The sequence below is a fragment of the Giardia intestinalis genome, chromosome 5 (assembly GCF_000002435.2).
Source record: "Giardia intestinalis strain WB C6 chromosome 5, whole genome shotgun sequence".
Lineage (NCBI taxonomy): Eukaryota > Fornicata > Diplomonadida > Hexamitidae > Giardia > Giardia duodenalis.
The window spans coordinates 2,859,466-2,886,086 of NC_051860.1; the positions used below are offsets into that span (position 1 = coordinate 2,859,466).

The 26,621-nt window shown below is 49.0% G+C and overlaps 8 protein-coding genes across 8 annotated transcripts; 4 read left to right on the forward strand and 4 right to left on the reverse strand.

The window, feature by feature from the left end:
• Positions 1-21: 21 nt before the first annotated feature.
• GL50803_00103676 (Alpha-tubulin 1) lies at positions 22-1,386 on the reverse strand (the record flags this gene model as incomplete). Its single annotated transcript, XM_001706791.1, has 1 exon — positions 22-1,386. One exon carries the CDS (start codon positions 1,384-1,386, stop codon positions 22-24), a length of 1,365 nt encoding a protein of 454 aa, XP_001706843.1.
• Positions 1,387-1,431: 45 nt separating this feature from the next.
• Positions 1,432-6,975, reverse strand: GL50803_00114751 (uncharacterized protein; the record flags this gene model as incomplete). The annotated part of the gene is made up of 1 exon (XM_038045675.1): positions 1,432-6,975. The coding sequence occupies one exon, from the start codon at positions 6,973-6,975 to the stop codon at positions 1,432-1,434; it is 5,544 nt and encodes a 1,847-aa protein (XP_037902313.1).
• Positions 6,976-7,046: 71 nt separating this feature from the next.
• On the forward strand, positions 7,047-9,308 carry GL50803_0015377 (Metallocarboxypeptidase, M14 family protein; the record flags this gene model as incomplete). Its single annotated transcript, XM_001706790.1, has 1 exon — positions 7,047-9,308. One exon carries the CDS (start codon positions 7,047-7,049, stop codon positions 9,306-9,308), a length of 2,262 nt encoding a protein of 753 aa, XP_001706842.1.
• Positions 9,309-9,323: 15 nt separating this feature from the next.
• On the reverse strand, positions 9,324-18,059 carry GL50803_0015376 (uncharacterized protein; the record flags this gene model as incomplete). Its single annotated transcript, XM_001706789.1, has 1 exon — positions 9,324-18,059. The coding sequence occupies one exon, from the start codon at positions 18,057-18,059 to the stop codon at positions 9,324-9,326; it is 8,736 nt and encodes a 2,911-aa protein (XP_001706841.1).
• A 183-nt stretch (positions 18,060-18,242) lies between these two features.
• GL50803_0011220 (Qa-SNARE 4) lies at positions 18,243-19,280 on the forward strand (the record flags this gene model as incomplete). The annotated part of the gene is made up of 1 exon (XM_001706788.1): positions 18,243-19,280. One exon carries the CDS (start codon positions 18,243-18,245, stop codon positions 19,278-19,280), a length of 1,038 nt encoding a protein of 345 aa, XP_001706840.1.
• Positions 19,281-19,406: 126 nt separating this feature from the next.
• Positions 19,407-23,324, forward strand: GL50803_0039587 (Translation initiation factor; the record flags this gene model as incomplete). Its single annotated transcript, XM_001706787.1, has 1 exon — positions 19,407-23,324. One exon carries the CDS (start codon positions 19,407-19,409, stop codon positions 23,322-23,324), a length of 3,918 nt encoding a protein of 1,305 aa, XP_001706839.1.
• On the reverse strand, positions 23,321-24,250 carry GL50803_0011218 (Inositol hexakisphosphate kinase; the record flags this gene model as incomplete). Its single annotated transcript, XM_001706785.1, has 1 exon — positions 23,321-24,250. The coding sequence occupies one exon, from the start codon at positions 24,248-24,250 to the stop codon at positions 23,321-23,323; it is 930 nt and encodes a 309-aa protein (XP_001706837.1).
• Positions 24,251-24,268: 18 nt separating this feature from the next.
• On the forward strand, positions 24,269-26,620 carry GL50803_0017198 (Leucine-rich repeat protein; the record flags this gene model as incomplete). The annotated part of the gene is made up of 1 exon (XM_001706784.1): positions 24,269-26,620. The coding sequence occupies one exon, from the start codon at positions 24,269-24,271 to the stop codon at positions 26,618-26,620; it is 2,352 nt and encodes a 783-aa protein (XP_001706836.1).
• Position 26,621: the final 1 nt, after the last annotated feature.

Consider the following 26,621-nt stretch of genomic DNA (forward strand, 5'->3'; position numbering starts at 1 on the left):
CGACGGAAAGAATTCACTCGCTTAGTAGGCGTCGTCCTCCTCCATGTCCTCGCCCTCGCCGTCGCCAAGGGTCTCGGCGCCGATCTCCTCGTAGTCCTTCTCGAGGGCGGCGAGGTCCTCGCGGGCCTCGGAGAACTCGCCCTCCTCCATGCCCTCACCGACGTACCAGTGCACGAAGGCGCGCTTGGCGTACATCAGGTCGAACTTGTGGTCCATGCGGGACCAAACCTCGGCGATGGCCGTCGTGTTGGAGATCATGAGGCAGGAGCGCTGGACCTTCGCAAGGTCGCCGCCGGGGATGACGGTCGGGGGCTGGTAGTTGATGCCGACCTTGAAGCCTGTCGGGCACCAGTCGACGAACTGGATCGTGCGCTTCGTCTTGATGACCGCGATGGCCGCGTTGACGTCCTTCGGGACGACGTCGCCGCGGTACATCATGCAGCACGCCATGTACTTGCCGTGGCGGGGGTCGCACTTGACCATCATGTTCGCCGGCTCGAAGACGGAGTTGGTGAGCTCGGCGACGGAGAGCTTCTCGTGGTACGCCTTCTCGGACGAGATGATGGGCGCGTACGAGCAGAGCGGGAAGTGGATGCGCGGGTACGGGACGAGGTTCGTCTGGAACTCCGTCAGGTCGACGTTGAGGGCGCCGTCGAAGCGGAGCGAGGCTGTGATCGAGGAGATGCACTGGGCAATCAGGCGGTTGAGGTTCGTGTATGTCGGGCGCTCGATGTCGAGGTTGCGGCGGCAGATGTCGTACATGGCCTCGTTGTCGACCATGAAGGCGCAGTCGGAGTGCTCAAGCATCGAGTGCGCGGCGAGGATCGTGTTGTACGGCTCGACGACGGCCGTCGCGATCTGGGGCGAGGGGTAGACGACGAACTCGAGCTTGGACTTGCGGCCGTAGTCGACGCTCAGGCGCTCGAGGAAGAGGGACCCGAAGCCGGCGCCCGTGCCTCCTCCGAAGGAGTGGAAGATCAGGAAGCCCTGGAGCCCGGAGCAGTTGTCTGCGAGCTTGCGGACGCGGTCGAGGACGAGGTCGACGATCTCCTTGCCGATCGTGTAGTGCCCGCGGGCGTAGTTGTTGGCGGCGTCCTCCTTGCCGGAGATCAGTTGCTCGGGGTGGTAGAGCTGGCGGTACGAGCCCGCGCGGACCTCGTCGACGACCGTGGGCTCGAGGTCAACGAAGACCGCGCGCGGGACGTGCTTGCCGGCGCCCGTCTCCGAGAAGAACGTGTTGAACGCGTCGTCGCCGCCCCCGATCGTCTTGTCGGACGGCATCTGGCCGTCGTGCTGGATCCCGTGCTCGAGGCAGTAGAGTTCCCAGCAGGCGTTGCCGATCTGGACTCCGGCCTGGCCGATGTGGACCGAGATGCACTCACGCATTTTTATTTCCGCCCGTCCAGACTCTGGAATTTGCTGATTTGAATTCTAAATTGTTTTCTGCTCCAGAAGAAGCTCGACGCTCTCTGGAGAAAAGTTGACGAGAGAGGCCTCGGTCGGGGTGTAGTAGATTCTAACACCATGCCTGCTGCTCCCTGCCTTACTAGGAACAAATCCGATAAACTGGAATACGAGCAAAACTAATTCCACAGGGGTCATATTGTGTAGAGTGATGTATGAGCCAGCGCATCGAGCCAGCACCTTCTCAAAGATCAAAAACCATCCCGGAGTTACATCTTCTCCAATTCCAAGAAAGGCTGGTTTCGCGACCTCATTGGTTCTCATTACAGGGACCTTGTCTGATACGAGCACGTACCCCTGGGGTGACCTAAACGACAAGATAGTCTCTCTGCCCATTAGCTTGAATTGCTCTGTAGCATGCAGGGCGTCACAGATCTCAAATAGTGCCCGTAAAAGCTTGGCATTGGCACTATGTTTAGCTGCAAGATCCTCCACGTCCACAGACGGTTTCATAGGATCAGGCATGCCATCCAGTCGCGAAGCAGGGGTGTTAATGATAATGTTCTTGTGGATAACTGGGCCTAATGGCCGAGCGGACTTCTTGGCCTCACCCTGTTTGCCCTTGCGTGTTCCATCCTGTTGCTGGATCGGAGGACACGCACTAAGGAGCTTCTCAGCGCTCAGGGGTTGTTCATACGATACCATGTGAAGCGAAGAAAGAGAAACCATGCACGCAGATACGAGGTCCTTTTGGACTCCTTCGTCAAAGGCCCGTATTTCCAATTCCAAACCAACCTCTTTGGATGGCTTCCCATCGGCAGCTAAGCATGCGCATAGGAGAGAGTATGCTGGGAGAGGATCCATCCAGTAATAGATACCATCATAAGGGATGTCAATAAGGCAATCCAGCTGACAAAGAGGGGTTTGCTCAGGCCCCTGTTTCTTGGTTGTTGAGAACGTCTTTGACCCGCTCTTAAGAGATGCCAGCTCACCGCGTTCTGTCTGATCCTTCATTGTTTGGTCATTTTCTTTTGCTTTTAGTAAGTGTAGCTCCTCTCCTTTAGAAATCAATAGTTTGCGAGTCAGCTGGTTGAGGTACGAAGCCTTGAGACGAGGTATGCTCAGCTCTTTCTGCGGAGACAAAGAAGCAAAGATATGCACACCATCACTGTATAGCCAACACCCGTTTCCCTCGTCTTCTCGATAGCCATCAGCTAATAAGGTCAAGACGCCTGTGGAAACAGGATGCCCTGGAAGACTCTCATGCCCAGCGAAATCAGCATACAGATCCGATGACGGATCCAGCCTTATGTCCGACTGCTGCGAAGAATACTGCTCAACATGTCCAATGTCAAAGCAGGAACGCAGGTCTTGCGCCTGCTGTAGAATAAGAGCATTATTGCCCCGCGTGCTGGGACGAGGCGGTGCAACAGCCAAATTCTCTGTCTCTGGAAGGTCAATGTCGTCGTAAAGCTCAAGGAAATCAAGCCGTTGGTGTACCTTTGTAGAGCCATGCGACTTTGCTCGGCTAGGAGTGAAGCGGCCGCTATTTAAGCGCACATTTTCCACATTTTCCTGAGACAAGCCAACAAAGGGAGCGCCCTGTGGGGACAGCTGAGTAGGATCCCTTTGCTTTGTAGCAGGAGCATCACCGAGGGTAGTAAGGTTAAGGGTCGATGTTTTGGCAGAATCAGAGGGGCAGAGACTAGTTTTTATGCTTGAAACCGTCTGCCCATTGTGCTGCTTGCTCGTATCTGTTACACACGACACGCCAGAAAGCGTAGTATGCATGTTGGAATTATCGACGATTGGGGCTGAAAACAGTGCGGCGGCCAAGTCAAGCTCAGCAGGCCGAACAGCTTTCAGCGTGACGTACTCACAAAGAGATAGGTGGACGCATAATAAGCATCTCTGCAAGACGGCCTCAAGAAAAGAAATGGATGTTTGGCGTTCCTTCATGGACGCGTTCTGTTCTTGGGATAGCTTGGACGTGAAGCCGGTGGTAAGTGCCACTTGAAAGGCATCGCCCAGTGTGTGGGTCATCGAAAGAAATTGCAGAGGCACAACAACTTCGCCGAGAGAAATGTAATTGGGAAAAGGAACAGGTCGAAAGACAAGACACTGGGTGGTACCAATCTGCACGGTGGCCAGATAGCAAACTTCTGCCGGTCTGGCGAACGACCCGTTGCTAGTTGTGCTCACAGCATTCGGTAAAGTGTTCCTTACAACTGGAATTAGATCTAATGAGGTGGAAACGTGTCTCGTTCCAAAGGTGAGCCACCGTGGGTCAACAAGAGTTGCCAAGCACTGCTTCATAGAAGCGTTCTCCAACGACCCTTCTCTTGGGGGAGGAGGTTCTGAAGCGGAAGACGGAGGAAGCCCATCTGGTCGTTTTCCCGAGGTAGTCCTGGGTAACTTAGACGCGCCTTCAACTTCACCATGTAAAGCTTGCTTTTCCTTAGGCACTTTCATAGTTGAATTTTCTACCACGGCTTGGTTGTCAGCACTAGTCGCTGTGGTGGTTATGATGGATTTTGTGGTTAATAGAAGCCCTGGTTTCTTAAGCTCTGATATCTCTTGCAGAAGCGATGCAAGTCGATTGACCCCGGGTGAGCCGCACTCAAACCTCTCATCAACTATTATTTGGCCAGTGCTGTCTTGCAAGAGCTCAAGGGTCAACTCGAAGGACAGAGGCATTGCTCTGAATGCTTCTACTAAGGTACTCACGTTATTCTGCTCGTTCTGCTCACCTATCTTGGGCTGGCGTTGACTGCTCACAGCTGTTAACAGTTGAGCCTTTATAATCCAGACTGTCGATGAAACGGGTGGAAAGTCTAACACCTTCATTGCTTTCTGTGCATCATTGTCACTGAATCGTGTCAAATTGAAATATGCCATGCCAGAGTGGTCTTTGTTAGATAGTGGCGCAAATGGATGTGGACGTCTCAGAGCAATCAAGTATTGCTTGTCAAAATTGGCAACTTGAGGAAGCCGTATCCCACTATGAACATGAAACGCGGTTGCTCGGGAGACAAACGCCAACGAAACACAGCAGTATCGAGACTTGCACGGGATCTCACCACTGAGAGATACCACATAGCCTAAGGCAGCGTAGCCCAGCTGAGGAATCATTTCGTAGACAACAATTTTAGTGTCCGTCTCTAGATCTTCTGAAGACCAAACAGGAACGAGTGCATCCGGCTCAGAAAAGATGTATGAATCGAAACCGGACGACTTTGAAATCAGTCCGAGCTCTAATGGGAGCACTGGCGGTATTGATTCCGCCTTGCTTGCCTGTGAAGTAATGGCTTGCGGTTCGGGTTCTTGCACGTGCTGCACATTCTTCGCTGATCCAGCACGTGGATTGCTGCTTGTCTTTGTAGTTGGCTGTTGGGGCGTAGGAGGTTTCAATGGCTGGGCGGTGGTCACTGCCTGCTTATCCCAATAGATTATGGATCCAAAGCAAGAGTAAGAGGGCTTTTTGAGGCTGGGTTCTAAAAATTGAAGCTTGTGTGTTGGAAGATCTAGAGTAGCTATTTTGACATACTCTTGTTCAATTGTAACTCCTGACATAAAATCTTTGGAGGATATCGAGGTAGCAGAGAAAATAAAGTTGAGGATAGCAGGTGATATGATGGGATATTTCGGAGAAGCGGATTTATCGGGCTCTAGCTCGTCGACCTTAGGGTCATTCACAAATATGAAAGGCGACCCTCGGGGAGTCACCAGTTGAACTGCTCGTGCCGTTGGTCGCACAAGCTGATCTAAATCCGCGACTTCAGACAAGTCAGAAAGAGCTGCTGATCGACTTTCCAATCTACTATCACCCGTGACACAGCTTCTTACGGCATCCTGACGTTCTGTACAAGCCGTCCCAGTTCTTGTTGTTGTTGTTGTTGTTGTTGTTGTTGCTGTCGTAGATGGCTCGTTGCCAAACGCCATCTGTGTATTGCTGCGTAGCGGAGACTCGGGTACGTTATGCAACGCTGTAGCCTCTACTCTTAAACCGAGCTGAGAAGAATAGGAGGGCGGAGGCAACGGAACATCTGTTAGTATCGGTCGTGTGAACCTATCCGCTGTAGTAACATCAGTCCTATTATCAGCAAAGCATAAGGTTGCTGCTTTTCTGCGCTCTTCAAGCATTTTGCTCTGGGTCTTAAGAAAACGGTAACAATATTCAGCTGAGTCTCTATCGTAAAGCTCTCCGATGATAGAGCAAGCATCTGTGTATGTTATGTACTTGTTGTTCACCGTCAATACGCTGGCTGGATTTGGAGGCTCCCCCATCTCATCTCCAAGGACAACAGACACGGCAGTGTACCCAGCCGGTGCAACTGGCGCATACAGATATGTGTATGTCACTTGCTGAGGCTCCCTTGCTGCCCTGTGTGCCGCAGCCCTGGCATCATCCAGAGTGGTGCTTTCCGATGCATATGAGATGGATGACTCACGATCATTAAGAGCTCCTTTGCTGCTATTCTTCTCTGGAGGAGCAAAGCTACTGGGCATAACGGCTACCAAGTTAAATCCTATGCAAGGCACAAAGATCTCGTGAACGAGCTCAGGAGTGATGATAGAAGCGCTTGCATCAGCGTGGTTGGAATCACTCTCTTGGGAGAGCATTGCCAAGACAGAGTCGTGTGGGACCACGGAGTTTTTAGTGCCTACACTATCGCCAAAGCGTGGGCCTCGTGCGGGCTTCACCAAGTACACTGTTGTTAGGTCATCATCTATCTCTGGAAGGTCATCAATGAAGCGGCTTGTAAGGCCAGATTTGGAAAAGCGGCTCATATTCATACCACCGGCCATACTAGCCGAGGAAAGGCGGATGGATCGGGACGAACCTATCTTAGGAGTTGCGATAGAGCGAGTGGACTTGGAATCAGTGTCACTTATGACTTTGTACAACGTAAGCCTAAGTAGGACATGCCTATCTACCGCAGGGTCCACCCGGCGGCTCTTTGGTCTCGGAATGTAGTCAAATAGTCGCGAAATCACTGGGATGTCTCTTACAACAGCCTGTCTTTGGAGCGAAAGGAGGAACATAGGATGAAGAACTGGAAGATAGTTGTTCACGCTGAAGCTGAAGTAATGAGAGCGAATTAGGCTGAAATTTGGAGTTATCGGAGAGCGAAGTATAAGATACGAGAAGGAGTTGATGTCATCTTCTTGTGGTTGAGCCGCAAACTCAGACCGTATGCAGTAAAAGTTGTCTGGGGGGTGCTCGGTAATTGAGACGCAAAGTCCGAGCGCTGTGAAGCCGGAAGGCGGCACAGGAAGCCATATGCGCAGGAAAGAATTCGTCACGGTTCCCAATAAACGTGCTTCAAAGAGAAGACGAAATGATAACGGCTTAGTGTACATAGTTCCATAAGTTTGGCTGATAGGGTTTATTATCAGTATTTGAGTACCAATTGTATCGCTAGGATCGACTCGAAGAAGGTCATAGAAGTAGCCAGAACCACGCGGAAGAACCGGTCTATTGAAGCACAAAATCTGATCCGAAAGAGACCCTTCAATTCTTCCTATCTCAGTAGATATGTTAGTCAATGTAAAAGACGCAGTGTACATGAGTGTTTTGGGACGAGTGCCAAAAGAAAAAATCAGCTTTTTAGATTTTGCGTTGAGGAGAAAGCGTGGATATGACTGCCCCCGCTTTGCGCCTCGTTCATGCCTACGACTCTGGGAACGCCATCGACTTTAATATCTCAGATCCCTTCACTCACCCCGACCATCAGATTCTAGCGCGGGAGATTTCTTTTAGGTGCAGACACGACAACGAAGGAACGCCTCATCAAGTCAGCTTCAAATCCTGGTTTAATTTTTGCATCTTCTCACCCTCGTCCCAACCAATATCAGAGCAACTACTCAGCTTTCAATGGCTCAATCCACCTCCAACTAAAAAGCTATTGATCCATGGGTACAGACCTGTGTTTCGCTTCTTAGACGCCCATCACAAGCCCCTATTGGTCAAAGTGCTTGAGGCACAGGATGCAGGAGGGACCGACTATGAAGTCCTCTTGCCATCACATAGAGAGGTACTCTATAGGCCACTTGATACTCGCTGCATGGGAGGAGGTACTGGCAATGCTGATAAGAACTCCCAGTCTTTGCTGTTTTCGATCCGTGTCCCTAAGGGGACACATGCAGTCCAGGTCAGTCACAGCTATCCATATCCCCTCAACGAGGTTTATGCGCGGCTGGACAGCATTACTAAGCCGTGGGTGACAGAAAGAGTTCCTTTAAAGGGCAACGTTTGGCTCTACAAGGTCTGCAAGAACGAGGCGTCCAAGCAAAAACCCATCATTTATATCAGCGCACGCTGTCACCCTGGAGAGGCGCCTGGAAGCTACGTGCTTGACGGGCTTCTGAGCTCGTTGGAGGTACTTCTAGACATGTTTCAATGTTGGATTGTCCCCGCTATAAATGCAGAAGGGATTCGGGTCGGAAACTATCGTGCTGATACCAAAGGAAACAACTTAAACAGATGCTATAGCAAGTCGGAGTATCCTGACCTGATCACAGCTGACATTATCAGAATGGTCAATCAGACCGAGTGTAACCCGGGCTATGTGCCGGATGTCTATGGCCCACTTAAGGACCTCATGGACCCTATTCTCAAGACAAAGTACTTTGAGCAAATGGGCACATTTTCGGGGAGTAGTGACGTCGATGACGAGCGCTGCCAAGATACTACCGGTATCAGAACATTAACCTTCACACAGAACTCACAGGGCCAAAAACGGAGAAAGTGTAGCGATAGGATGATAGAGTCAGATGAAAGTAATTCCGAGGACACCTCAGATGTGGATATTAGTGTTGAGAGTAGGCCCTCTGCCACGACGTCAACATCGTCGTTAGAAAACGCCACTGCATTTGAGATCTCTCTTTCCAACGGAAAGCAGAAGACCCGAAGAATAGTCAAGCCGATTAAGAAGGCAAAGGAGCTAGCAGATCATAGATCCACCTCATCTGATCAAAGCGATAAGGATTCCAGGCACAGTACGGCCAAAAAGAACAGTTCTTACTATCCTTCGAAGGTGAAAGTGAGTGCTCCATCTGCATCTAAACCTCAATTCAGCGGAAGGCTCCCGCCGCGAAGCGCAGGTGGTGACAGCAGGAGATTTCCTGCTGAGCAATCACCACATTCTCTCGTGCCCCTCACAAATAGCTCTTCGTCCCCAACTACATTGTTCTCCAACAAGGACAAAGCAGAACACGCATATCCGCTACACCAGCCCACGGCCGGGTCTCAGCTCATTAAGTACAGCAGAAAACCCCAAATAATATTCTGCCTGGACATTCACTCGCATGCTAGCATACCAGATTGCTTTCTATTTGGTAATTCTGTCTTTGAAAACGGGCTTCCAAGCGTCCCCAAGGATAAGCTCTTTTTGGGTCAACTGAGGAACATCCTGTTTGTAAGTTACCTCGCCGGCCTCGACTCCACATTCAATGTCAGCAAGTGTGACTTCAAGCCTGACTCTATGACCAAGGTGGACAGGGCAGGGGAAACGTTTGAGTATACCATGAGAGTGGGTCTTTATGCAGAGACAACGCTCCCCACAGTGTATTGCTTTGAAAGCCACTATTATCGAAAGTCTCGCGATTATGCCAAGAAGCCGTTCACGGTCCAGGACTTTCTCTCTATGGGAGCAAATTTAGCCAAAGCAATTCAAAGCTACTACGAATTCACTCCCGATAAAGCGCTCACATACCTCAGACGATTAGAGCACAACATACACATCGGTTACAGTGCACAAAAGATGCTTGCAGAACTCCGCCAAGCTGCCGGCGGAGAGTATCTTGTGATGCTTTATAGGGCTATATATGACCAGCTGGATTATCAAGTCAACGGGGCACTGCGACAGGCAAGGCAACAGGACAACAAAGTAGCTAAGTAGTGGAGTCGACGGCCGCTATGCAAGAAAGCTTGCCAGTTTCTCATTAACCTCTTTCCATACAGTGTGCTCAACGACCCTGAGATATGACATCTGGTATCCCATGCAATAACGACGTGCATGATAGTCATGCTTCAGCTCGGGTCTCGAAATAGATAGTGGCGTTATCTGACGCACTACACGCTCCATATCAATGGATACCAAGAGGCCTCTCATAGGTTCAGTGAATCCGCCCCTGATCCATCGATGGAGCTCTTCTGGGTCAGGTGGCTGAGATGATGATTCAGGAAGCCTTGCTTTTACGTTGCACACGTCACCTATTGTTACCGACGGCAGAGGAAATGCCCCCTGCATATTCGTCGCTATCATCTTGGTAGGGTCATAGTCTCCATGGCCAATATGAAGCTCTAAATCATTGGCGCACAGCGTTAGCCAGGCGTGCCCGTGATCTTCTAGACACATGCTGTCACGAAACTCCGCCAGTACGTCTACCGATTGGACGAAGAAGCCTGCCAGGACGGCAATCATCGCTCGTCGCATAGCCTTGGAAAGGTTTATGCTCCGTCCATGCAGAGAAATCGTGTAAATCAAGCGGACCCCATATACGTCCGCTGACGTCGCTGCACAAGTGGCAAATAGAGTCCGAAAGATTCTAAGGCGACTCGCGGGACTATGCCAAAGGAGGGTAAGACAAAATGTTACATATGTTCCCACTGCGTCTACCAGGTCGGTCGTGTGAATATGAGATAACACCGCAAACAACTGTTCTCCGTGATCATGTATCACACTGAGTCCTGATGAGTCACCAAGCACGTAGTTGTAGTATTCCATCAACATACCTAAAATACTTACAGTTATATCGGGGGAATAGCCCCTAGAAATGTCTTCATCTATATATGGGGTGACGCGTTCCAACAAGCGTATTATCGACTGTTCCATTGCAAGGGCTGCCTGGGTGTCAACCCCTATCCCAAAGGATAAATTCGCATTACTGAGTAACAGCTTGAGCAGCTTGGAAAAATCAACAGAGCGAAGAAGTACTAAGATTTCTGCGGGGGCCTTGGCAAGATGAGATAAGGCCTGCAGACATTTTGAAATGAAAATTAAGCTGTTGTGGTCCAGCGACCGGGCATTCCGAGACACAGATAGAATGGACGCCACTTCAGCGCAAAATGCCTTAATAGCGATACTGGGATTGCTCACTGCAATTGTATCTTCAGGACCTCCCGCGCACGCAGCAAGATACGCATCCAGATACACCCCGCCGATATATGCCTTGTTATTAATTGCACGCTGAAGAGTCGGGATAGAGAGGTAACTTACTGCAGGAGGACTCTTCACCAGTTCAGAGCCGCTACCTTGGAAGGATGACAGGAAGGAGCTGCAAAGACTGATCAACTCATTGGTACAGTGTGCTGACCAATAAAATTCTGGTGACGAGATCTCGGTCGTCAACAAAATCTTAGAGAATGATACGTGATCATGCTCAGCGAGAGACAGGACAAGGGGAGGTGGTAAAAGACCCATCAACACCGGATTCTGTGCACGTAGAAGAAACCCACATATCTCTATGGTCAGAAGAAGCACGGGTGGGACACCCTTTGCATCTTGATCAGTCATGCGTGATGCATTCTGAAGCAAAAATCTTAGTAAATGCACATGAATTGCACTCGAGGCCGCTGCATCGGGATTAATGAAAAGCACCATCTTGAGGATCAGTGCGCACAGGACCGGTCTGGGATAAAGCTCGCTGGCCCACGGTACTTGAAGAAGATTTTGCTTAACGGTGTTTAGAGTTGCGGGGTCATGAATACTGAAGGAGTCAAGCATGGATAGCCCTCCACCACTCTCGCTATAATGGCGCATGTATGCAAAGGTAGCTGAATCAGTAATGCTTTCATCAAGAGCTCCCTTGAGTATAGCTGGAAGATAGGGCGCTATGACAGGGAGAAAAATCGTAGGGTCCTCAATACTGAGGACGTGGATAAGGAAGGCAAGGACAAGCTCGCTAAGCAAAAGCTGCTCTTGGCTCTCAATAATCGTGAATCCTATATAGCAAAGCATCTTCAGAAGAGACGTGCGTGTGGGTTCTTGGATCTGCGTATACAAATGGGAGTCTGTGTAAGCCACATAGAAGACCGTAGATAACATAGCATGGAGAGGGATGAGACTTCCAACATATTGGTAAAACGCTGTAATTAGATTGAAGTCTCTGGAACTAGAAGCACAAGCATAGATCGCTTCTAAGGTGTGCAGCATATCACAGACATATTGAGACGCGCTAAGTGTTTCAGAAGACCCTTTGCTCAAAAAGCTAAGGGTCTGGAGAGGAGTGCCTATGTTAACCTGACCCTTTGATAGATTGAGCTCGACCATCATTCCGAGTATGTTGTTAATATGATATCCAGAGATCAACAGACGCGCGGGATACTTCGCTAACTCTGTGAATTCTCTTTCTGCGATGTCGAGCATCTCCTCCAAAGTACAAACGCAGTGTGTCTTATCTTGCTGGGACTGATAGCCACGCAGCAAGTGACCGAAATACAGAATAACTCGGTCTCTATAGTCGGCATCAAAGGCGAATCGGGGACCGTAGTAGCTACCTTTCATAATTGTCAGGAGCCTCGGGGCTTCAATTCCCCCGGTTGCTACGGAGTCGACATACGATGTGCCGAATATGCGGATGAAACGCCGAATATTGTCAGAGAATACACTACTGATTCCACAGGTGAGTCCAAGAAGCTGCGAGAGGACATCTGCAAACTCAGTGACAGAAAGGATGGTCCCGGTGAAAATATAGATCATGATTTGCGGGGCCAGTGCGACATCAACGTGCGTCCTGATAGCTTCTAAGTAGTAGTGAATGACAGACACCACAATCAGTGTCCTCAGGTAGGACTGATTGCTGGCGTTCGTGATGAGAGAATCCAGATCAACGTGCGGATTCACGTAGGAGATGTTAGATGGAGTGTACAAGGACCCGACAAGTCTCCCCAGCACTTGATCTAAGGAGGGTGTTGGCCCCTTTAAAAATCTACACTTGCACTCGATAGTTTTTAGTGCGGTGATCGCCATGTACAGATACACGAGTGTGCCTGTGACCCCGTCCTGCACGCCATTGGATGATTGAGAAGAAAATAAGACAGTTGGGATGAGCGCGGATACCAGGTCTGCACAAGTGGCGACAAACATCCGTAGCTGCGTGTTCAAGAAACGCAGGGACATAGACAGCGTCCTGACACAAACGGAACTAAACGCCTCTCCCGCCCATCCGTCATCGAGCAAAGAGTTTCCTCCCATGATGATGTCTCCTAACTTCATCTGGGACACTTGGAGACAGACAGCCATGTACTGATGGAAGATAGGATATGAAGGGCGAAATGCTCCGTTCTTGACATAAGTAGAAAAAGCGAGTAATCCGTCCCCAAGGGCCCTTACCAGTAGTATCAAAAGGATAGAGAGTCTCCTCAAAAGATCTGTCTCAGACATACGGTTCTGATTGATGAGATCAGGGTGCTGAAGGAAAGCAGAGTCTATCGACGTCATCCCTACCCTATCGATCTTGGCACTGGCGCTCTGCAATTCCTTCCTAAGCTTACTCTCTGTTGCCCGCATCTCTTCTGTCCTATCTAGCCCCACTTTTAAAAGGTCGATTGCGCGAATACAGCATAGGGATGTCATCTCGTGCAACCCTTCTGTTTCGAGACGGAGCAGTGGGGGAAGAGTGGAGCAAGAGTGGATATGGTGCGTTACAGGAGTAGCCTCTGCATCACGGTCAAGTTGGCAATCTCTGGTGACCTCCTCGGACATGTGATTGTATAGGGCGTTAAGCTCTCCAACGCTAAGAGACAGTAATGTCTGTAAGAAACTGATCAGATCGGTTATGGACAGAGCCACATTTGTCGCAGTCCTGGATATAGAGCGCAGTAAGGAAGTGTATATGCCTCCTGCAAGGCTGGCCTCTATTTCGCGAATGCAAGGATAAGAAGAAATAGATGGAAGATCCAGTTGGCTCGACATTCGTGTCGAAGAGTTGTACAGATAACACCCAACGGGCTCTCCGGTTTGCTTGGAAAACTCTATGTTATGAATATGCGGAACACAGCACCACGGTCCCTGGGTGTACTCGCCAAAGAATCGTAGATAGCTTATCCTGTGGTGTTCATCTACGCTCAAGAGCGCTGCCCGTAACGGCTGCTGCCAGGAGTAGAGTGCTGAATAGAGATAGTGACGCATCTCATGGGTCCACACAACGTTGATTTTGAAGGTTTCATAGGACGTAAAGGTCTCTGCCGCATCTGAGGCCCTTTTAGAACTCAGCAATAGGAGGGCAAGAGGCTCGGGGAGCAGCGACTTGACACATAAAGCAACGCTATTCGAGGCCAGACTCTCCCCTCCAACAGTTCGTGAGCACGATTGGTAAAGCTCCTGCAAAAGAAGGACAGCATAGCTGTTGGGCTCTAGTCCATGTGTATTCGATAACAAGAAGTGGATCACCCCACACTCTACCATCGACTGCGCAATCTCCGAATCTCGCTTGCAGAGCTCCCTCAATAGCTCGCACGTCTGGGTAAAGATTTTCTGAATAATTGCTACTTCTGCTGGAGAAGAGTGGACAGCGCTGGCGACATCAGAGCCTGTCTTGTAGCAGACAAGGTCAAAGCGCTCCTTCTCCAAGAACGCTGATGAGGTGCTAGGCGCTTGGGTCTCGAGGAGAAGGTTGGCAAAAATTGGCAGAAAAGCGCGGCTAGAAAGAGTTTTCTTGTATCGGGGCACCGGAATAAGAATGCGTCCCACCTTATCTGTCATAGCTTGGGACTGAAGGCACCCCAAGATGACCCTTAGAGAAATATGTATTAGCGAGCCATACGTGTGAGCCGCAAGGATGGTCTCTGGATCAACAGACAGACAAAGATTCTTCTCCTTGTTGCAGCTTATCAAGGGCAGGATGTACGAAGCAAGATAATAATGCAGCCCAGTACTTGCAGCGTCAGCATATTTGGCTGCCAGCTGAGAAGCAGCAACCTCAATCAGAGACAAGCATAAACCTGCAAGTCCATAGTCGGCCACAGTCAAGAGGCGGATTGTCTCTGTAGCAAGCTCCATCAACTGAGTGAACCGAGAGCTGGAGTTGATGAGGATGAGGGTGATAGCGAAGATCAGGGCGGCGCGAATAGATCTATCGTTGTCTCGTAAAAGAATAAAATGGGAGAAGTAGCTAGAGACAAGCGTATCTAGATTTGTTGCCTTGATGGCTTCACCAGTACCAACAGATTCTCGAGATCCCGTCTTCACGTCTAGGGTCAGGGTAGATAAAAGCTCCTGCTGAAAGTACCTACCGCTGACGCATTCCTCATGCATTTTAAGAGATATATAGTGCCAAAGAACGTAAGACAGATAGTAGCCGTTGAACTGGACGTCAAAGGATGTTAGAGGAAACAGGCTTTTCCCACGGAGATCTACGTGGAAGGCGTCCACGTTCCAGCTGAGCATAGTGCCGAGGACGGGCCTGTTTGTTACAAGGACCTTCCTCAAAGCGTCGTGTGGCATTGAAGAGATGTGCTTTTCAGCCTCTGCATATAGTAATGTGAGCTCCTGGATAAGCAGCATGCTAAGATTCGCTCGAACAGACTCGTCCCAGACGATGTCGAAGGAGTAGCTCTTAGTGGGCAGGAGATTTAAGAGGTCCTTCCACTTCTCCAAGGGGCCCGGAAACGGCAGCAGTACATAGCTTGGGCCATGCTCTCGAACATAGGAGAGGTGAGTTGCAGTTCCCAAGTGAAAACAGGCTTTGCCGCTGAGGAGGTTAGATGTGCTTTTGCTCCCTGCCTTATATGATTGTAAAGACATAGAGGAAAGTTGAGACGACAAGATGCTGCTGAGAAAGGGCATGGGGAAGACTGCGTGAACAAGAGACCGAACAGTGGCGTTGGCTCCATACGCCGTGGCGATGATCTGAAGAGAGCCCTCGCGTAGGCTGAGTGGGGCAGCATCAGATATGACGTCATCGATATAGCGTAGCATCGCTCCAGAGGATAGGCAATAATCTGATAGAGTTGTCCTCACCTTTTCATTCAGGACGTCCTCGAAGAGGATCTGCTTGATGAAGAGACGGGCCAAAAGAGATATTCGGCGGCAATCAAGCAAGGTAAGCGAAACATAGTCCACAAACCCTTCGCCGAGTGCTAGGAAAAGCTCTGCTCGGCCAGGAGGATGGGGAAGCTGGTTTCCTGCTCGCTCGGCCCTGCGCACACTGTCAGCAAACCATTGCTGGCCCAAGTGACTCCTGAATAGGATAATGTCATCAAGGATACCGCAAATAGGAAGCAGCATGAGAGGCTCCTTTTTGCAATGCTTATGAAGATTGCTCGCAACCTGGCAGACCAGCTTTAAGATTGGGCCTTCCGATGCCATGAGATCGGCCCTGTTTTCCTTCTCCATTTCGAACCGCGACTTGCTGAACGTTATTCCCTGTGTGTACGTAGTTGGCAAGCTATTAGTATCGTAGGCACGCTTTATATCCGCGAGGCTCTTGCCAGAGATAAGAGATATCTCTGCTCTATTGATAAACGACGACGCCATTAGGGCCACTCCTTCCGACGCATCCACGTTTTCTAAAGAAGTTGATTGGAACGCTTTTCCCAAAGTCTTTTCGCTGCGATCGTGATGGATTGGCTTAGAGCTCTTGCAAGAGAGGTCAGGAATCATGAGGTCATTGTTAATGGAATAGACGCTAGAAAATCCTGAATACGAATGTGTTCCCTGCTCAGACAGGACGCGCCACTGGTATGTTAGTGTGGCTCGGACAGCCGTTAGAATCATGCACAAGCCAAGAGGAGTAAACCTGTTGCCGCTAAATATCTCAGGAAGGTCTGAGAAAAGAAAGCTGTGGCAATCTTGCACAGCTGCACGACAAAGTGTTCTGCTTTGTAGCAAAAGAACGAGAAAATCTAGCAGGATGCAAAGCGCAACTGTAAGGTCGGACGGCTGTGCCTTGGCCTCTTTGCTTATAAATGCTAAAATCTTCCCGGCACACGTCAAGTACCCCTTATTCTTGCCGTCATAAGGAAGCGTGCGCGGATGTGCTCCCGTCAGAAACGCCAGATCCTCTAGTAGCGAAGCCAGAACAACGTTGTCAATCTGCAAGACTTCACTGGAGGTAGTCTTTGATACCACGTTATGTAGTTGTGCAGCAAAGTAGTCCATGCTTACCGGAACAGCAGGCATTCCAAGAGGTATTGCTCGATGTAAGCGATAGAACCGCATTCTTACTGGAAGGCAAAGGCTTTGCACGAAATCCAAAAGCTGAAGGAGGAAGCAGAGCCTAGCGTCATCTGAGGAGAAGGTGTAAAAGAGTGACTCCCCTATGTATAGTTTTAGCTCAAGGGTAGATCCCTGCAGGTTAGACTGATTACCTGGGTCGTTACCACTCGGAGGTACAGACTCATGATTGCTTCCATGGAAAACGGGGCTTTTGAGCCCAAGAAATATCTCCGTCCCTTGCTCGACGGGGTCGTCTACAAGCCGCTTGAATGCCTGTCTGAAATTGCCTTTGTACCGGATAGAGCTAGGGTCTAGTACTATTGTATCTATCTGGGCAATAGGTACTGCACGGATAATATTAGAGTCTACTCTCTCAATGATCCAGCCCTGGTGTAGGAGTAGAGATATATCCCTGTAGTGACAGAGGTTAATCTTCCCCGTCAGGTAATTACCAAACAGGCCCTTCTTGAGGTGATCCTGCCGCAGTTCATGCCAAGAGAGCGCATGAGTTGGCGCAAGCTTCTGTTTCTGCTTCTCCTCTCCATCTTCCTTCTTACTAACATCTGGCCCCTCACGAGTAGCCTGCAAATTACTATCCTTTGGGTCCGTGGCCTCCTTCTCTTCAATCGTTCTCTTTGACTCTAGAGCTGGGGGCGGTGGTGGCGGTAAAAGTGGAGATGAAGCAGGCTGGGCAGCTCTCATAGAGGACGGTGCATCTAGAGGCAGAGAAAAGAGCGAAAAAGTGTCTTGTTCAGTATAATGAGTTGTCAGAATCTCAGCTGTGGCCAAAACCCTGGAGGTCTGGAAGACACTTGAGGGCGGCTTTTCCCGAAGACCAGATAGTGCAAATTCTTCATAGGGAATGACCTTCAGTTTGACAAAGTTATCGCGTCGTAAAGTATTCGTCCCCGATACAATGTTACTAGCAAAGGCTTTCGCGGCATCGTGCGTTGCGAACTCAAGTCTAGTAGGGTAGAAAGGCATTTCTTGGTCCATAAAAAAGCACGTGGACACGTATCCTGGGCCATCGCTTACTAGGGCAAGAACGACAGAAGTTATCGCCTCGGGACGAAGAACGAGCACGTAAGATCTGGCCTGCTTCAGTCGAATAAGCGCAAGAGTCTTCTTGAAAAAGCAGAGCTCTATCTCCTCGCCACTTACTAAGTCCTTTGCCGGAAGCCAGGTCGCTTTAGACTCCGGCAAGCCTTTGTTAGCCCCTAAGAGGAGGTCTGCAGTCACTGCTGCGCGGAGGCTGAGATGGCCCGCGGGCATGCAGGTGACGTGCAGTTTGTCTGTGAGCAAAATGATATTGGGGTTTTTCGGGCTGGTGAGTGTGTCTGGAGACCAGTCCCTCCATGGCTCCAAAATTGAAATCCCCTGATTGTCAAAGATGTGTACCCCGTCTGGCCGCGTCTCCAGAATGGCTGGCCGTGTCTTGTACCCCTTGGGGGCATCTACTGGGTACCTTATCCGGTACTCAAAGGGGAGCATCTGGGAAATTTCTTTACACACGAACCTACAAAAAACCTTTGATCTGATGACTTTGGTCCTAGGCTAAGAGGTGTGGAACGGATTCGATTGGTCTTCACTGCACAAGAGGTTCTCACGCACAGATTGGTGTTCATCCAAGGTGCGTACGAATTTCGACCGCTAAAAAACCAGAAAAGCTAGTGCATGTCTCTAGATTTTACCGGCATCTTCCACCAGCTCCTTGGAACCGAGAAGCCGGAAGACGTCAGGGTATCTCCGTCTCCCATGCATAATGCTTTCTCTACTGCCCGTAGAGAAGTCCTTTCCTTGCGAGATATAATTGTTCAAAACTCGAGCAGCTATACCGCCACGACTCTCTCTTCCAACACACGTTCCGTGGAAGGCATGCCATTTACTGATGAAGAGTGTGCTTTATTTGATGCACGAATTCTGACCATTTTCACTCATATAAATAGTCTTGTGGGGAATATCCTCAAAGAACTCAAGACATATGCAGCCAAAGATTCCACTGGCGATGAATTTGATGCAGAAGAGAATGCTCTGGAAGTTCTAGAGCGCCAGCTCCGACGAGACAATAGCAAAAATGCGATCCAGTACTTTGAGGGCGTCGGCAACGTCCTTCTTGCTCAGGTTACGCAGATATTTGAAGACTATGGTTCTCTCCGCGCCAAGCGCCGTGCTGTGGTATCATCAGACTATCTCCGTGAGCGGTCGCAACGGCATGTTTATGCGCTGAATATGCAGAGAGATCCTTCGACGAGCACGCCTGCTGTATCTAATGCCACACAAGAGGGGTCTGGGCGTGAGGGGGCACCCGTGGACCATGCTAAAGGATTGACAGGCATATGGGCAACAGTCCATGCAATGAATGACGAGGATCATGCTCCACAGGTAAGTCAGAGCCACATGGGCACCACTAAGGTGCAGGCCACTAGGCGGATCTTGCCGTCTCTCATGGAAGAGCTAGACATTGTCCGGCGCACAGAACAAACAGCCCATGAAATTCAGTCTCTGAACGCTCTTTTTGCTGAAAAGGTCATCGAGCAATCTGAACAAATCGATAGAATATATGCAGTCACTTTCGAAACGTCAGGAACGCTGGACAACGCTAACAAGTACCTTAAGAAGGCCGCTAAGCGGCTCCGAAGCAGCACAAAAATAACCATAGTCCTCATGTGCCTTGCAATTTTCTGCCTGCTCTTTCTAGATTATATCAACTGATTCCTAGCCCTCTGATGATTGATGGCGATTGATGGTCATCTCTTCTTCAACTGGTGACGCCTCGCGAGTTCGCTGGCGCGTAAATTTCCTGTGTCAATCTGCCCTTCTCTTTGGTTTTGCATTAAAATGCCTCCTGTCACCCACGCGATAATTCTGGCTGATACCTATTCGTCGTTCTTGGATCCGATCGTCCGTGACACCCCTGCCCTTCTACTGAAGATAGGAGGGGTCTACCTGCTTGATATCTTAATTCATCGTCTCTGCACTAGCGGGATCGACTCTATTACTATCGTTGCGTACAACTATGCTTCAACCATTCAGAGATACGTGGACGAGGACTGTCACTGGTCCCCTAAACTCAGAAACGTGGCTACACACTCTATTTTGAAAGACACTCTGTTTGATGCCGCCCAGCCCCTGGTCCCTAACACAGTTTCCATCAGAGTGCTGCAGTCCAGCGATAGAAGCATTTATGCCTGTCTCAAGAAGGTTTTCGGAGATTCGCCGGATATTAAGAAATCATATGAAGGCCAGCTGGGGACCATCTCCCAATTCCTCCTCATAGATGGCCCGGCATTCACTAATCTTAACTTTGCCAAGGCCTTTGACTACCATGTAGCCTTGACAAATCTGCATTCAGGTGACAATACAGATTACCTCCTGACAGCTATCCTCTCCATGCATACAGAGACCTCCTCTCTGAGGCCGCTCATTGCCCCCTCGATAATTATCAGAGACCCGGAAACATGTGAGCTAAAGAGCCTTATTGTAGACGTGGCTAATAGCTCTGCCCAGATTGACCTGGAGCTCCCGTTTGAAGACAAGTGCCACATGAATATTAGTTCAAATCTTTATCTCACAGGATTTTATATTGTCAATCTTAACTTCATAAAGTTCTTCGTTACTAATGAGACATTTGAAGACACAGAATCAATGCATACCTTCCTGTCATCTGCACTGGATAGCAAAAGCGACTACTCAATTAAGATGGGCACGTATCTCCTAGAAAAATGTGAATCCGGTATAACCATAGACAGCCCGAGGCTCTACCAGGAGCTAAATAAGGCATATATTAAGGGGTACTTCAGACCTTACTCTCCTGAGACAAATTGGATCTACTACAAAGGGACTAAGACGCAGTTTAGAAGTGTCCTGGACTGGGTCTCCACGGGCGCAACGCAGCTGCAATCGTGTGGCACACTGTACTGTGACGAATCAACCTCTATTCCCCCCAACACCATAATAGGTGGGGACTCGCTAGTGCACAGAAATTGTACTTTGGAGGACGGTTTAACGATTGACAATTCCACGTTGTGTGATAACGTCTTTATTGGGGCCGGAAGCAAAATCATTGACACTCTGATCAACTCACAGACGACAATTGGGAAGAACTGCGTGCTTCGCCGTTGTTATGTGGGGTCCAATGTTCATATTGAAGATGGAATATCCCTTCCGTGCGGCTCCATGGTGGGTAACGGAGTTACACTTAATTCAGAAATCCTCTATCAGGCCATCAAGATGACGTTCCAGGCATACTTTCATTGCAATTTCCAGGCATATCTCTCCTTTATCATACGGTATTTCCTTTACTTAGATGATCGGATAGAGAATGCCCTTGAAACTGCCGGGTTCACCTTGGGTTCTCCTCTTCCGTGCTTTCATGCAACCAAGGCTACAGAAGCAGATCAACCCGAGTCTGACATGGACGAAGCTACTTGTGAAACAGTTGGAAAGCTCCTTTTGCCTGATCATATAGAAAAGCTCAAGTTGTTACAAAGCCACCAGGATACAATCTGTCGATTCTTTAAGAACGAAATCTCAACTCTTCCTTCCACAATCATTGTACGCTTCATCCCGCCCATCTTTCTGACGGCCACCCGCCCGTCACTCAGTGTTTTAAGAGAGTATCAGGCAAACTCAACATCGCAATATATGCCAGAAAGCAATCTTCAAGGCATTTCTCCGGAGTTCAAAACTATAAATATTTGTAGGTCCATTCCTCGACAAGGGTCCGTGCCTACTCTAGCTGCTGCCTCTGCAGATCAGTCTTCACATCTTCTGCCGCCAAAGCACGTCTCTGTCTACTCTCGTGCCTCCACTAAGATGTCACTAGAGGAGGAGGAAAAGAATACTTTCCTCGCCGACATGATCAGCGGGACTGTACCCATAACAGAGTTAGCATGGCCTGGTGTGACCCAGACCACCTTGAACCCGCTTCCAAATACGAGTAAGTATGACGAGTTCTTTCAATCCTTGGTGAGCTGCGCAAGCAATGAGATGCTGCAAAGGCCAACAGAAGATGATGCTTCATCTGTCTTACTTTTCAATCAGACTGACTTGGATGCCCAGATTGACGTCGCAGATTTCAATAATGTGGAAACTAGTGAGGAAAGCGAGCAGAGTGAAGTCTTTACCAATATTGGAAGCTCAGCTGATGCACATCACGAGATCCCAGGTGGCCAAAAAAGTAATAAAATATCGCCTAGAAACATATATTCCGCTCCCAGACACTCTGAGACTATCTCTTACAATTCTTCGCAACACAGAGCAGACTATTCCATGTGTAGCATACACGGGTCTGAGAGTGAGTCATCAAGGCACGCCCATGCTCCCACTGCATCGAAGCTATCTCTCTATACACTGCCTTACTACATTATCCGATCACTGAACGACACCGAGAAGATCCGTGACCCGAGACAGTCAATGCGCGCAAGCTTTGTTGGAGATGTGCTGCTAGAAAAGCTTCCTGATGGGTACCCTGGCTTGTTAACTACATCCTTGAAGTATCTAATGTTCAGTGGCTTCGTATTTAAGTCATCTTTCTATGCCTTCTTCGATTGTCGTAAGATGTCGTACATGACTCTCATGGGAATGGACTCTCTTCCGGCCAGCATGTGCCGCCCGCTGCCATACATTCGTCATATAGCATCTCTCAAAGATATCCCTCCGCATAAGCTGTCTGCATTCGATATTGACAAGGACATATTAGACGCGTGCAAGCAAGAGAAGCAACTAACTGACATAGTGGGAGACGAGGCGCGGAAGCAGCGCAGCTTGGCGCAGTTCAAAGAGACAGTGCGGGACCTACTAGTGGATGCATTTGCAGCGCTACTAAATACATCCAAGCCCGGTCACTCCAAATCCAAGAGTTTCACAGGTACCTCAGAAGACAACAGCTTGATAGAGGTAGATGACGAGAGGATGAATCTTAGTGCCACATTGTCCAGCATCCAGATGAGAGGCCTTAACAGGGCAGATGGAGGGTGTGGGCATGCTGACATTTCAGGCACGATTCTCAACAAGCTTGTGACCGATTTCCGGACCGCCGTCAAAGCAGCAGAAGACTGTAAGCTTAACACAAATCTCCAGGGAGCAGCTGCAATATTTGCGCACTTCATCTATCTCTACGTGTTCCTGGGTCCAGACCTGTTCAAGAGGCTAGACCCACGCGAGGACAACCACATTCCTTCTAAATACATTATCGAGCAAAAGCACATTGTGAGCTTGCCGGAGAGCGAGTCATGCTCTTCCAAACTGTATATGGATCCCGATCAAGGATGTGATGATGTCCTATCCATTCCACCACTCAGGACTGCACTCGCCAACTTCTCGTGCATTTGCAAGTTTTTCTTTAGCGAGGGATTCAGTAACTCCATATTCTGGTCTGACTATGACGAAGATGATGGGGAAGAAGAGTTTGTTTTGAAGCTCATCGAGTTCATAGTCCTGTTTTTCAACAAGACTATAGTTCACGAGGAAATATCCACTATCTTGGTGGAGCTCTTCACTGTATTGCACGAAAGCGGGGGCATCAGCATACAAACGTTAATGAAGTGCAAGGGTATCCTCAGTACCTCTGACGATGAGATAGATATCGTTCTACACGACTGCGTATTTGTCCAGTTGGAGAAGCTGCATGAAGATGAGCTCCCTGGAAGTGGACAGCGAGACTCTGAAGCAGATGACCCAGCCGCCTTTGCGAAAAACGAGACGTCTGAGAGCTATGAGTATGAGTACTATGAAGAGGAGGAGGAGCAGTACTAGAAGGCATGATACGCTTGTAAATTATGGGACAAGTTTTCTATGCATGCGGCTATGGTGGTACTTGCAGTGGTGGACAGAATGTGCCTGTCGGTGCACAGTGCGACCGCCTGGTCCCGGGTGTATGTGTGCGCAAAGTCTACCAAGAAGACACTAGGCAATGCGTTGTGTGAAGCGTGGTTGTCTATCTGACCCTGGTGGGTGCTAGAAATCAAGAGACTCGGACCGCACATGTGGAGACACTCTCCCAAGAGAGACGCAGACAGAGCCTGTAGACGCGCAACAAGTTGGCCGAGACTGCGTCTGTCTGGAAAGAGGGTGCATAGATGCGCCAAGATATCGTCATAGGAGCATGCTCTACCCTCCGTTTTGGTGAGCAGCACGGACTCTGTCGTCGAAGTCCTGCTTTTCACCGGCAAAACGGCACCCATCAGGCGCACGCCATGCGTAGACGTTGTGGTATCTCTGGCCTTCGCTTCCTGCGATTGAATCTTGCTCTGCTGTGCACCTAGCGGAAACGTAATAAATCCCAACTTTAGATCCATAAAATAAATCTTGGATTGGGTATCATTACTATTATGTAAATTCTTTAACGCAGTGAAAATAGGTTCATGACAATTAAAGGTGCGACACTTTGTAGCCGTCGCTAGCAGAGATTCGAGGACTCCAAAATCGACACTGCAGAGGTCCCCAGATAGGTCCATAATAAGATCGAGGGCGTCCTCCTTACACTTATATATTCCAACCAGGCTAGGCACAAACGAAAGCAGCTGAGAGTGAGCCATAGCGAGCTGGCGATAAATTCGAAGTTCTTGCATAGACGACGCTTTGAAGAATAAGCTTCCATCGGTGGAGATAAGATATACGTTCCTGAAAAGATTCACATGCAAATTGGAAAGCCTATAACTTGCTTTTGGTGGGGATGCCATCTGTTCTTTTAAAAATCCATGCTGGTGTTCTTAGCTGCTCTATGCACAACTCTTCTGGCTGCAGACAAAGAAATAAGTGCATGCCTTTACGAGTTCTATCTTTCTACAAGCGGTCCAAATTGGTATTCGTCTGAGGGCTGGAACGTCTTAGCAGACGAGAGCGGAGATTACTGTCTTGCCTACGGAGTTGAGTGCGAAATCGACAACGAACTTGTGAGCATATCTATGCCAATGAACAATCTTGTGGGGGAGCTTCCGGCCTGCTTTGCAACTCTTCATACTCTAAAAGAGCTTTCTCTCCAATCAAACTATGTGAGCGGATCCATGAAGAACTTGCCACCTAATCTTGTGAAGCTTTCATTAAGCATGACATCATTTACAGATATAACGTCCGACATATGCACTCTCTCGAGTCTGACCACTTTCAGCATGTCCTACTGTGAGCTCACCAACGTGGTGCTGCCCTTATGTCTATATAATGTGCCATCTATATCCATTATGAACTCTGGAGTCCGTCTTCCGGAGGAGCTCACATCTTTGGACATTGAAGTTGGCCGTAAAGGACTCAACATTCCAGGCACTGACGCCTCTAGACTTATATTCAATATCCCTGCCGATGAGATACGCGGCCTCAGTACGCTGGACCTTTCTGGGACAGGCGTATCTGGGAGCTTTAATCTGAGCCAGCTCATCTTTGCATTCCCCAGGGTCCAAGACCTCTACTTGGGGGGAAACAATCTTACAGGGTGGATTGACTTTTCAACCTTTTCAAAACCAATCCCGGCTTCTGTCCTTCGTACGTCCACAATCAATCTAGGGTCGAATAGTTTCAAGGGAATCTTAAACGGTATTGCAGAGGTGTCCGTTCTGCTAGAATCCTTCTGGTCTGACTTGTATGGCATCGATCTATCGAACAACAGCATCATTGGGGTCTCCCCTACCTCCGAGGAGCTCCAACTTCTTCTTCGCAAACACAAGGACTTCTACGTTCTAAATCTGGAAAACAATACGTTTCTGTGTTCAGAAGAGCGTACCAGTCTATTTGATTGTATAGATCTCCAAATAACCAACATCACGGCACACACGGCTCCTGTATGCCCCGCGATGAACGGTACCAGCACCAGCCCACTTAAACTTGATACTAAGGTGCAGATTGACATGCTACTTCCGGGAGAAGTCCCAAAGGATTTAGCAACAGAATTTGTCGCCAATCTGGGCCTTTTGCTTGTACCGTCTGAGGACTCAGCTGCTTCTGAAGTAGTATCTCTAACATTACTAGACACATCTTATGATAAGACACAGGATAACACCCTACTTATCACAGTAACCTCCACCTCTTTAAAAGACGTCGACACAAGGGAGACGCCACAGTTTAAGCTGGTTTGGCCAAACATGAACCTGACACTCAAAATAAGGTTGCAATCTCCGGATGAGCCTGTTGTCGAGACTCATCAGGTAAGCACTGTGTCTGGGAAAGACAACACCACATCGACAATGACATTAGACGTTTATGGAATGTCTCGTTGCCCTTACTTTTCACAGATTATGGTGAACGAGATCCAATACCTGATAGACACATATCCCATGGCCACTAAGATATTAAAAATTCGCTACGTGCCACTGTCCAAGCCGTCTATATATACTTTGAGCGGAGGATACTCATCTCACGGGGCCGCAGAGGTCACTGGGGACTATTACTTTCTCTGTTTACAAAACTATACCGGTCTCAATGCAACCATCATGCGCGACTATTATCTTTGTATGTATGGTGCTAAAGCCTCTGTCTCAGGGGTTCCTTACAACATAACACGATGCAACGCGAAGGTCTTGCGGCAGCAATACAATTTTACCGACACTGACATCAAGAGTGTGACAGATTGTTCGCAGTCTCGTGCAAATACGCTAATTAACGAAAGCTTCTCACATGTATTGGCAAACAAAGTGGGATTCTCGCCGACTTTATTCCTTAACAATGAGCTATTTTGCTTAGGTGGTGTAAAGTGTCTCTATGACGACTCATCCTACGATCTGGAGACTCGCGTGGCCAACCTCGTCGACGTGGCTTGTTCTATTTATCAAGAAAAGTATGGAGAATACCCCAATTGTACCCAGAAACTTGCCGCAGCTTCACAGTGCCCACTAGACAAGATAATAGTCGGATCAACGTGTGTCCTGCAGAAGTCAATTGTAATAACTGTCAGCGTGTGCTGTGTGACGCTCCTGTTGCTGCTTGTTATGTCTCTAATACTTTATAGTATCATTAAGGAGAGGCGGGCTAAAAACAAGTCTCACCGAGGGGTTCACAACGACAAAATAGACGCGCTTCTAATTGATAATAATGGGTCGGTCAGCGACCCGGACTTAATATAAA